The following is a 12620-nucleotide window of genomic DNA, read 5'->3' as shown; positions in this document are numbered from 1 at the left end:
GTTCCAAATACAACAAACAAATAGGAAAAGAAGTTTCTCAAATCAATTGGATCCCTATACTCATCCAATAAATTCATAAAAATATAGAGATGAATAGGATAGAGAAGAGAAAAAGAGAAAAACAAGAAAAAGAAAGAAAAGTGAAAAAATAGAAAAATAAAAGAGAAAAGATAAAAAAAGAATAATAAGAAAAAAAGAGAAAAAAATAAATCAAATATTTCAAGATGAGTGTTGATTAAGTGTAATTGTTTCAAAGATTGAAATTCAACAAGAAGAGCGAGAAATGTTGAAGATATAAGAAAATGGAGATGAAATCTAGGGTGAAAACCCAAAAATAGACGGTCTAGAGGGATCCAGAAAAAGAAAAGAAAATAAAAGACAAGTAGCAAATAGATCCAAGTCAAGTAAGGCAAGATTGAAGGCATCAGAATGAATTGATCATTGGTTCAATTACTCTTAAAAACTTGTTAGGGCCTATTTATCCCTTTCTTTTGTAATTGTGAGTTCGTGACCTATGTTACGTGCCTGGAAAGTCCATTCTAATCATACATGGATTTCTAAGTGAAAGAGACTATCTTCAGATTTCATTCCACTTCTCAGGATTAATTTTTTATTTGCAAAAATTGGTTTTCTAAAATCTTTAGTGTATGATAGGAAAAATAATAAATTGGGGTTCAAGACGTAAAATTTTGGATAACGTCCTGAAGCCAAAGGAGGATTTGAGTTGAAGATCTGAAAGGGCGGCTTGAATATTAAATTGTGCAACGACGATATAAGAGATACAAAGGTCTTGATATGAGCATAACAACCACTTCTTCAAGTCAGTGGACGCCCAAAGAGGCATATATGATGTAATAAAAAGGTGTTACTGAGAGTTTGGAACCAATAAGTATCTCTAGAAGATGAGTATAACAACCACTTCTTCAAGTCAGTGGACGCCCAAAGAGACATATATGATGTAATAAAAAGGCCAACCAGAGAGACCTTAACTTTTCATAATCAACCTACACCTTAAATTTGTCAATAATTTTGACACTTACCAATGGGATATGATTTTTCAAAGATTAAAAGAGTAGTTAGCCTATTTGATATTCATTAAACTCTTGTTTTATGATTTGTGTCAATTGTGAAACCTAGAAGGGGTAATATATTTTAAAATTTTTGATTAAATATTTTCAAGATTCTTTTAATTGATATTTTTCAATTTTTTAGAAATAAAAAGAAGAATAAAAACATTTTCAAATAAGGCAATCTCTTTGGAGTAGGTCTTGGTAGTTGATACATGTCTCTCAGACATAAAGTTCATGTTAAAAATCAATACTAGAGCAAGGAAATGATAAATGTTGGGACATTTTTGAAGGCCCATGTCATATAGGATTACAATATCATATTACTGATCGTAGCAAGAATTCGAGAGAGAAAACACTTCCTCTGAAATGAAGATGGAAAACAAAGACCACAGGAAGATCAGGATGATCCTCTGAAGATTACAAACTTGAGCTGACGAGTTGCTATAGGTTCTATGCAAAAATGACCAAGTGAAGGAAGACTGAGGTCTCCACTTTGATGCGAGAAAAAGATTTATCAATATTTATGCATACAAGAAATCCATTCATTATATTTAGAGATATTTAAGTGCATTCATCTTGTTATACATGTATACATGTTTCTTATAGATTCTTCAAGAAAAGAAAAAAATCAAAATTCAAGCCTCAAATGGAGGGAATTGCATTAAGAGTGACAGAAACTAAAAAATTGAGAAACCCAATGCACATGACAATCATCATTTTAGAAGTGGGGCAGGTTACCCAGCTAACGCATTTTTTTGGAATCTAAGTATGATTTTCAGAGGTTTCCAGACATGATTTTTAAATGTGTTTTCAAAGAAGCTAAATCTGTTTTTTCAGAGGTTTCTGAACATGATAGTTTTTTTTTTGTTAAAAAACTAAGCTTGATTTGCAAAAGTTTCTTACTTAGTAAGTCCTTCGGGCCATCGTAAGTCTTTCGAGCATGATGATTAAATCATTCGGGTCATCTGTCAGTTTTTCGAGCAAGAAGATAAGTCCTTCGGCCATCTGTAACACCTTCGGGTAGGATGTTTTCACGTAAAATTGAAAAATGAGAAAGCAATTTCCAAAGTTTCTCATTTAGTATTTTTAGAAAATAAAATTTTTGAAAAGTAAGAAAGTGATTTCCAAAGTTTATTACCCATTAAACTATTTCCCAAATTGGTAAGTCTTTCGAGCCATCAGGAAGCCTTTTGAGCATGATGATTAAATCCTTCGGGTCATCTGTCAGTCTTTCGAGCAAGATGATAAATTCTTCGGTCCATCTGTAAGACCTTCGGGTAGGATGTTTTCACATGAATTTGAAAAATGAGAAAACGATTTCCAAAGTTTCTCATTTATTATTTTCAGAAAATGAAATTTTTGAAAAGTAAGAAAGATATTTCCAAAGTTTCTTACCCAGCAAATTATTTCCAAAATTAGTAAGTCTTTTGGGCTATCAGTAAGTCTTTCGAGTATGATGATTAAATTCTTTGGGTCATCTGTCAGTCTTTCGAGCAAGATGATAAGTCCTTCGGGCCATCCATAAGACCTTCGGCCAGGATGTTTCCACATGATTTTTGAAAAATGAGAAAATGATTTCCAAAGTTTCTCATTTACAATTTTCAGAAAATTAAATTTTTGAAAAGTAAGAAAACGATTTCCAAGGTTTCTTACCCAGTAAACTATTTCCCAAATTTGTAAGTCTTTTGGGCAATATGTAAGTCTTTTGAGCATGATGATTAAATTTTTCGGGTCATCTGTCAGTCCTTCGAGCAAGATGATAAGTCCTTCGGGCCATGTATAAGACCTTCGGGCAGGATATTTCCACATGATTTTCAAAAAATGAGAAAGCGATTTCCAAAGTTTCTTACCCAATAAATTATTTCCAAAATTAGTAAGTCCTTTAGGCCATCAGTAAGTCTTTCGAGCATGATGATTAAATCCTTCAGGTTATCTGTCAGTCTCACTTGAGACAACGTCAGGACAGAACTAGACAAAAATGTGTAGTCTTATTATCTTTTCTCTATTCTTGTTAACACAAGCATAGGCAAAGAGGAGCATTTGTAGATACCCGTTTTTGTCCGGGTTATAATTCATATTTAATATTATTATTAATTTTTTATAATTTTTTTTACAGACCCATCAATAATTGGGCCCAGATACAATTCAACTGGCCCAACCGGTCTAAAACTCAAGCCCACCTTGAAGCCCTAAGGTTTCCAGCCGTTGCCAATAGGGGAAGAATCACACCGCCGTCGCTGTTCTGGTCACTCACTCCCGTAGATTTCAGCCACCATTCAAGCTACTCCATCGTGATCATCTTAGCTAACAGTGACAACTAATCAACAAGTCAAAAAATCAAGAAAAAACCCATTAAAATATTTATAAAATCCTAAAAAATCGAGGAAAATTAATGCATAAATAGGGAAATCATTTTCCATCGATCCTAGCTTCAACCAAACACGCGAATGAGGACCATAAATCGAGCAGGCAATACCATTCGAGAAATAGGGTGGTTCGAACAAGAAAAAAAAGAGGAGAGCATTCGGGATTCAGTTTTGAAAAAATAGAGAGAGAAAGCTAGAAGAATAAAATGTTTGGGGGAAGTTTAAGAAGAAAATCAGAGAGAAAAATAGAGAAAAAATGGGGTTATTTTTTAGAATAAGAAAAAAAGAGTTTTACCTCAGGATTAAGGGTCTTCACCGGCGACGAGGGAGTTGGTCGAACGTTTAAGGTAACCCTTTTGTTTTAGGTTTTATTTTGGGAAGTTTTAAGGTCCAAACATTTTGGTTTAAGGGTTAAAGGGCTAGGAGTTTGTTTTTGAAGGGTTGTAAAGGGTAGTTGGCCCCCCGTCGGGGAGGTTTATGGTGGTGGCCACAGTGGTTTGTGGCCACCGATGGGTTTTCGATCTAACAAAAAAAAGAAAATAAATAAGAAAAAAAGAAAATGAGAGAAAGGGAAGGGGGTCGAACGGTTAGAGAAGAAAATGGGGAGAGAATAATGGCTAAAACCCTATAACAGGGTATTTGTAGGGCCTCCAAAATTACATAGTTTTGGGGGATTAGGGTTCTAGGTTTAAGCGCGTGGGGTAAATTGTGAGAAGGGGTTTCTGAAGTTTGCATTGTAGTGCCAGATTTAAACTTTTCCTAAGTTTATGATTTTGGCCTCTTTTATTTACGAGTGTTCATTTTGGTCACTATAAGCTATGTATTTTTTATTATTTCGATTTCCAACATGTAATTTTGGATATTTGTATTTCAGTCCTAAATATATGGGTTTATTACTTTTTCAGTGTTTGTAATATGTTATTTTTATAGTATGTGTTGTGTTGTGTTATTTATTTAATTTGTTTTTGAGACATTAACTTTCCAGTTTTATTGTTTTAGTTCCTTTATTTTTACATTGTAGTTCGGAATGGTTGAAGTTGGTTTATTTATAATCAAAGCGTCTAGTTTGTAAAATATTCGTAATGGTTGCCTTGACTTCTGGTTGGTAGTATAGTTAAATCCCTAAAGTCACCATCTTTATTATTTTGATCTATCATTCATATATTTGTTAATTACTCGCTAGTTGTAATATTTTCAAATTTTATTTTACTCGATGAATTTATAGAACGCGCCTTAACTGACAAAGAGTGTATTTCCAAGAATTGTTCGAACAAAATTAATACCTTTTATATATTCGAATGAATTGATTTTTTATGTATATAATTAATATATATATATATATATATATATATATATATATATATATTGGGCAATATTATTTTGTATGGGGAATTCATGGAAATGGCCCCTTAACTGACAATGAAGGTATTTCCGGGAATTGTTCGTGCAAAATAACAACCTTCATATTTTTCTCAAAAAGGATCACAATTTAAATGTATATTCGAATTTGTCAATTTCAATATTTAGATGACGTATAATCGCTTAGGTACTGATTTCAGGCGATGTGGGGTGCTAATCCTTCCCCACACGAAATCGACTCCCGAACCCATTTCAGAACGAATTTCTGGTTATATGCAGATTAATTTTTATCTTTTAAAATTATTTTTTTCTTAAAATTATTTTAAAAAGTATTTTTAGATATTCGACCTACCTAACTCAAAAGTCGATGACGACTTCAAATTTATTTATTTATGCATTTATTTTAAAAAAAACCTTCTCAAAGAGTAAATTGGATTGATCCTCGTCATAGTCCAAAAAAAAAACTTAAGAAATGTTCCGACAGATTTTTAACAAGACCTTTATAGTTTTTACAACAAATAAATTATTATTATAATTTGCAATAGTTTTTTTTTGGGCTTCTGTATGTGAAGTATAGGTATAGAAAATAGACCCCTTAAGTTGATTATGATATTACTATTATTATTATTATTATTATTATTATTATTAATTATTATCCTTAATGTAAAAATAAGGTTCAAAATTATTATTGTTTTAAATATTTAAAAAGATTTTCGTTAAAAGTAAGCATTTATCGTTTTGGATATTATACTTTTAAGTGTGATTATTAAATTATGTGTCATGTTTATAAAATTTTAATTTTTATTTAAATTAAATAAAACTAAAATTAAATTTTATTTTTAAGAAAAAACCCAAATTTTCATAAAATTACAAAAAAAAATCTATTAAAATCTTAATTTTAATCCCTTAGAGTCGTTGGCAATCACCAATGCCATCGATAGACTGAAGATCCAACTAGAAACCAAAAGTTAAACACAGCTGATCCAACGGAGGTCATAAATTATGAACCTGCTGGAAAAAACAAAACAAAAATCAAAGGAAACCACACTCAAACAAGCCTTAAAACTCCATATCAACTACATTCCTAAACTACTGCAGTGGTTCAACTGCTAAACCCAACCATGGCTTGCTGTTTCCGGGCTTCGGTTGCGTTCCCACCGCTGAGTTACTTGGCTGGTATGGACCCTTTGAGGTGATCCTGCAAAACCAACCATATGAATATTAACATCAATTAATTCATCAGACTTGGAATTGTATAAATTAATTCTCTAGATGCTTACCTATCTTTTCTCTTCTCGAGGAATCGATGAAGGGAAGCCCTTCTAGCAATTGGAAGATCTGCAATAGACAAAAACTAATAAGTAATTATGCATTGCAAAGCAGAATTCCATCTTCAGTAACTACTCGATTATCAAAAACAGAAGCAGAGAATAAGGAATACCTCCAGCAATGGGTCGCTGCTGAGAAGGTTGAACGCTTTCTTGTCTCGTTACATTGTTCCTGTGATCAGGAACAACATTTGAGGTCGGAAGAACTCCGATGCCGGATTCATTCAGGCTTCCAGACATGCTAGAAGTAATGTTTGTTTCGGGATTCAAGTTGAAGTTGTTTCCGGAGCTGCACTTGGTAGCCAAAAGCATGATTTCCTTTGCTTTCTCCGCTGGGAAATCATTGAACACCATCACTTGTCCGCCGTAAAAGATAGTCATCGGTGCAGTTCGAGGCTCCATTGCAGCACAGCTATTAACAACAGAATCAACCCTTTTCGGAGCTTTGTCCGGCAGGGAAAAACCAGCTTGTTGGGGGAACAAATCCATGGATTTCAAGCTCCTCGGACCTCCAATATTCCCACAAGGCATCTGATCCATAGGGAACAAACTCATGGTCGGACGGACAACCTCCGGTGCCCCTGCAACATATCCATATCCATAAATAACTCGTCGATGCATCATACTGTTTTTCAAATCAATACCCTTTTAAAGTTCAGAGATTCATGTTTCAAGAACCGAACAGCTAGAGCCATATATAAAGAAACATACCATGATTTTGTTGGGATCTGAACAGAATTTTGTGCTAAAAAACATGTATACATGATTTAGATCCCTATCATTACTCTGAAAGAGATCACGCACATGGTTTAATGCCTATCAAAACTGAGTGTTTTTTGGGGGAGACCGAGAGATTAAAGGACATGTTTTTTGACTGTTTAAGCCATTGTAAATATGAAAATGTCAATATACAAATCTGATTTTGTGGATCTGGAAATTAAAAAAATGCTAAATTCAATTAAACCGCCTCAAAATTTGAACTTCAAAACGGGTAATTCATTTTTAAAAAGAGGCAAATGAACTAAGCATAATTTTAAACAATCGAAATAATAATTCAACGATTCCTCCTCAACCCAAAAACTCAAAAAGTGAGAGAGATAGAAAATCATAAGAAATAGAAGCAGTTGCCATTAGTTTCAACGTTGCATGTCATTCCCAAAGTTAGATCCCCAAAGCTACCTTTCTCCTTCAAGTACTGACTCAACAAGCTACAAGTTTGCGTGAAGGGAGGCGCCGTTTTGACCCATAAATTAAAGGGCGGGTTTTAAAAGAACGAGGAATAAATGGGGTTTCGAGAGGCTTCTCTCAATATTTTATTGTCTCCTCTGATTGGGATTTCAAACATGTGATTATTATTATTATTAGTTTCTCGCTTCGGGCTTTTCCATAACGTCCATGTCTTTCAGTTCATGTTCCTTTTTAAAACATGCTGTTCGATATTTATATCACTTTAATACTTGCTATGAATTTACTTGTTTCTCCCTCGTAGATAGGCATAATTATATTTTTATTACCACATTTAATTTTGTCCATACATTTAACTCACTTTAAAACTTATTATTTCTTAGAACCATTTTTAAATAGTCTAAATTGATTGAACTCATCAAATAATTCACGAGATTAAAAAAATTATTGTTACTTTAAAATAAAAATAGCATTTCATTCGACTGTTGAGATTACTCAATTAAAATTATACACCAAGGCCCCAGTCCTTCATTAACAATTTAACATCCAACATTAACATAAATAAGAAATTATTTGATTTTCAACAGGTGCATAAACTTGATATTGTATCGAGTTTTTCAACCTTTTGAAATAATACTGTTATAATTTTACAAGATAAATGATACTACCTTTTAATAATTTAAATGAATTTTCTTAATTCCGTGAGTTAACTAATTTGAATTCTTCAACTTAAAAACACGTGCCTTGTGAAGGCATGAATCTCGTTTGCGCAAGGATCAAGACAAAGCTTAGGATACATGACTAAACTTTAATATTTGGTATTTTAATAATATATAAAAGGTATTAAATCGTATGTCCTTTTATATTCGATGCTTTAAACATTTCGTGTTAAAATATTATGAATTTTCAAATAAAATTGCTTTCTCTAGGTGCCGTCTTGCAAGGTAGCAGTTATAGATGACTAAAGTGGGCGCCACAAAACAAACATACCGTTTTCTTCTCCTCCCCTCCAACCAATACTTGTTCAATAATCTCCCAACACGTGTACATACCTTGTTAGAATAAATATTTTTTATTGTCCACCTTCAAGATTTTATCATGATTGGTGAATTTTTCTTTATGAATTACATATATATATTGAAATTCGAATTTAAAATTTTATTTAAACCATATTAAATTACTCACTATTTAAATTAACCCTTGTCGATAAATAAAATAAATAATGAGATAAAATATTACCCATACTTTTTTTTATTTTTTTAAAAAAATGATGATATCAATAAATTATTAATTAATTTAATTATAATATATTTGAATTTAATTCGTTTTTTAGACAATTGATTTAAAAAAGACTAAAAGTCAAACTCGTGTGCGAAACGCGGGGAGAGCAAAGATAGGGTGAACCGTGAACAAATCACCGCAGGTCAGCTCTCAAGCTTAAAGATACACATGGCTATGAAAAGATTGATTGTGAGAGGCAACAATTTTCCCGTGGTGGTGAGGTTAGAATTGCCGCCTTTCATTTAATTATTCATTTTTATGTTTATCGAGCATGGGTCCCCCACGGGCCAAAGTTCCCATATAATGCTATAGGGAATGTTTAATTCTCAAATTAAAGTGTTCATTCGATTAATTCCTCAAATGGGGTGTTTTTTATAGTAAATTTGAGATCTCTCGGCGTCTTCAGGGTTAACCAGATTTTTTAGTGGGATCTCCCGACGTCTTCAGGGTGTTGGATTGTTTGTATTTTCTACGATAGATTTGAGATCTCTCGGCGTCTTTAGGGTGAACCAGATTTTTTTTTACTCTTGCTTGGATCTCTAGGCGTCTTCTATGAAAAAATTTAGCCTTTTTACACAAATGTCACCTTAACATAAATTAATTACTTGTTAGGCACTGTTTAAGAATATTTTACAGATCAAGCAAATTTTTAAATACTTTCTATAAAATTAATCATATTTTATTAGTATTTTATTTAATTATTGTATTATTTAATTTTTTATTATTTTATTTAATTATTTTATTTTTTTGCAGTTACACGTGGATATCTATATTGAAGCGACGGCATTCTTCTAGTTTAGAAGATTGATGTGAATGTTTACAGGTTGAGAGCGTATTCAAAGCCGAGAGAAAAATTTAAAAGCCGAGAAATACGAATATAATTATTCAATGACCACTTTCCATTTTATAACTGCAAAAAAATAAAATAATTAAATAAAATAAAAAATAATAACATAATTAAAAAAAATGCTAACAAAATATGATTAAATTTATAGAAAGTATTTAAAAATTTGCTAGATCCGTAAAATATTCTTAAACAGTGCTTAACAAGTAATTAATTTATGTTAAGGTGATATTTGTGTAAAAAAGCCAAATTTTTTCATGGATTCTACTAAAGACGCCTAGAGATCCCAATAAACAATCCAAAAATCTAGTTAACCCTGAAGACGCCGAAAGATCCTAAATTTACTGTAGAAAACACCCCATTTGAGGAATTAATCGGATAAACACTTTAATTTAGAAATTAAACATTCCCTGTAGCATTATATGAGAACTTTGGCCGGTCCCCCACGTTTATACACGGAGTAACAAATTGTGTAAAATAATAATAATTTTATTCGATAACATTAAATAAATATATAGTAGGGGTGGGAAAAATCGGAGAAGACTCACGGGCGACACGGAATCCTACGCCATGTGAAAAGAAAAGACATAAACAATTTATAATGTTTTGGGTAAACTATAGCATTGAGCAGTTAACTATGTAGTCCTTTTACTTTTTCTATTGATCTTTCAATTTTATCATTCAGACCACTTAACTATTAAAATATGTTCAATCAAACCACTAACCGTTAATGGTTGACGGAAATGATGACGTGGAAGTTAAATAAAAGGCATAATTATACATTTAGTCATTAATATTTATATATTCTATCAATTTAGTCCTGATTTAATTATTTTATTTTCCACCTAATCATATGGTGACATGTGTCTCCATCGAACCTAGGCAAGGTTGGATAATAAGCCAACACTCAAATCACCAAGTTAGGAGCACTGACTGGTTTCAAAATGCAACATATAATATATAACATATTGTAATGAATGAGAGAAAAATTTAAAAAAGAAGTAAAATATTTCAAATAGTTACAACTTAGTACAACTAGGGTCTATAAATAATACAATATAGAAGTTGGCTGCCGATAAGCTCCTCAAGAATTCTTTTAAGAATCTGTGCATAGAAACACATTCTGAACTCTGAGCTCACAAGCTCGGTTCCACACTAACAATTGTACTATATTACGTTCATTCACTACATGAGCATGCTAGTAGGCGTAAGCATAAACATATGAGAATACTATCATGCAAAGCCGAGGTAGTTATCATGGTGTGGTCGGAGGCTCTACATCTCGGGACACACACCTCTCTAGCCTACCTATAATGCCCTTGGGTAACTATGGTGAAATCCAACACTGTTTTAGAAACGTACATTTGTATAGCTCACTCCTGAGAGTCTTGGGGCATCTGATAACTCTTCAAAAGAGTTATCTTTTAGGATCTTTTTACCTAGGTTAAGCTTGAACTTTAGCATCATTTTGATCATTTTAGGTTTATTTTATCATATTTTACATCATTTGCACATTTGGAGTGAGTTTATATCTTTTAAGCTATTTTAAGATATTTTGTTGTAATGTGATACGCTGATGTTGTGACATTATTGATGATGTATATTTTGCTGTGAGACGTTGGTGTATTGGATTGCTGAGTTGATTTTACAGTAACTGATAACTTAGCAACAATTAAAATAAAATTCTAGAATCGGACAGATGCCCAATACAACTGTAAAATGGCTGAAAATATAGGAAAAATAATATTTTTCTTATTAGTGGATGTTTTGACCTTTGAGGATTATAATTAAAGTCTCTCTTCATACTTTTCACACCAATCTTCAATATTTCTTCATTTTATTTTTATTTTCTTCTTTTCTCCATCGGACATGGAAGTTTGAATCTGCCAGAGAGTGTATCAACAGTTGGAGCAGCAACGCTGTCATAACAACGGTGATCATTTGGGGTTCAAATTTTCTATAGTACTTTTACTTAAAAAAGGGAAGAACTTTATTAAGTTTGAATGATTTTTTATGGTGAAGTTTGGATTTGAACATAAGGTGTTTGATGAAATGTTTGTTTTATGATTTTTGCTTGAAACGATATTTTTATGTGTTAGAACTTCATTTAATATTTTAGAAATAGAAATATCTTTATATATGTCAATCTTGGTTATTTTTAGAGATAGAAATCATTGATTTTGTATGCTACTTATGTATAACATCGGTATTTACGAAAGTAGAATCCACTTGATTGTCGCTGCTACACGGTAGCTCCCTAACTGCAGTTACACATTCTTACGAAGGGTTTAGGCGACCATGGATTGGATGATAAAATGTGGAAGAAATTAATTCTTGAAGAAGAATGATTTTGAAAAGTATGACTTCATCATCTTTATATATGTCAAAATAGTCAATCTTTCAACTAATAAGAATAGCCCACAAATATCAAGATATTTTAGCCTATTGACAGATACTCTAACAATTGTCACAATTCTAGAAAATTCTATAACCACCTAATAACTCAGTAATTGCTGTCAGTTTACAGAGCGATTCGACGCAGCATCGCGTTACAACATCACCTATAGCATAGAGCAATGTCACAACATCAGCGTACCGATTTTCAACATAAAAAAGTCAAAATAAACCTACAGTCCATCAATTAACTCCCATGGTGCAAATGATGTAAAAACATGTACAAATGGTCCTAATATGTTCCTAATAATGTTAAAGTTTAAACTTAACCTAGGTAAAAAGAACCTGAATATAACTCTTTTGGAGAGTTATTAGGTATTTTCTTAAGTTTAATCTGAGTATTCCGATATTAATACTTTTAACAATAATTATTAGAACTTAAGGATTTCGAGATTAATTCATTTATCGATTAATCACTAACCTTGAATTTGTTTTTGATCAATCTTCTCATTTATTATATGATTTAATTGAGTCTTAATCAATTTAATATTCTATTAGCATATTCAATTTGAATTTAAGAATAATCCTCAGGATTTACATGACCAATCATTTCAACCATTCATCAACCAATTACCAACATATACCATAAAGCATGCATAGGGTAGTAAAGTATTACCTTGATTTATGATATACATCATTCAGCCATTGAAACTTCAATCGATTGCCTTAAAACTTTAATTCGACATCCAATAATATATCAGATATATTACAAAATAAATTACATCATAAACAA

The 12620-nt window shown here is 32.0% G+C and overlaps 1 protein-coding gene across 1 annotated transcript; it reads right to left on the bottom strand.

The window, feature by feature from the left end:
• Nucleotides 1-5772: 5772 nt before the first annotated feature.
• On the bottom strand, nt 5773-7360 carry LOC120144733 (protein TIFY 10A-like; the record flags this gene model as incomplete). The annotated part of the gene is made up of 4 exons (XM_039158728.1): nt 5773-5993; nt 6076-6133; nt 6237-6704; nt 7252-7360. Coding segments are annotated over 4 exons (744 nt in total), but the record flags the coding sequence as incomplete, so codon positions are not given.
• Between the last annotated feature and the right edge of the window lie 5260 nt (nt 7361-12620).

This window comes from Hibiscus syriacus, unplaced genomic scaffold (assembly GCF_006381635.1).
Source record: "Hibiscus syriacus cultivar Baekdansim isolate YM2019G1 unplaced genomic scaffold, ASM638163v2 tig00110890_pilon, whole genome shotgun sequence".
Taxonomy (NCBI): domain Eukaryota; kingdom Viridiplantae; phylum Streptophyta; class Magnoliopsida; order Malvales; family Malvaceae; genus Hibiscus; species Hibiscus syriacus.
The sequence above is the reverse complement of the archived record's forward strand: the minus strand, read 5'-3'. Positions and strand labels throughout refer to the sequence as shown.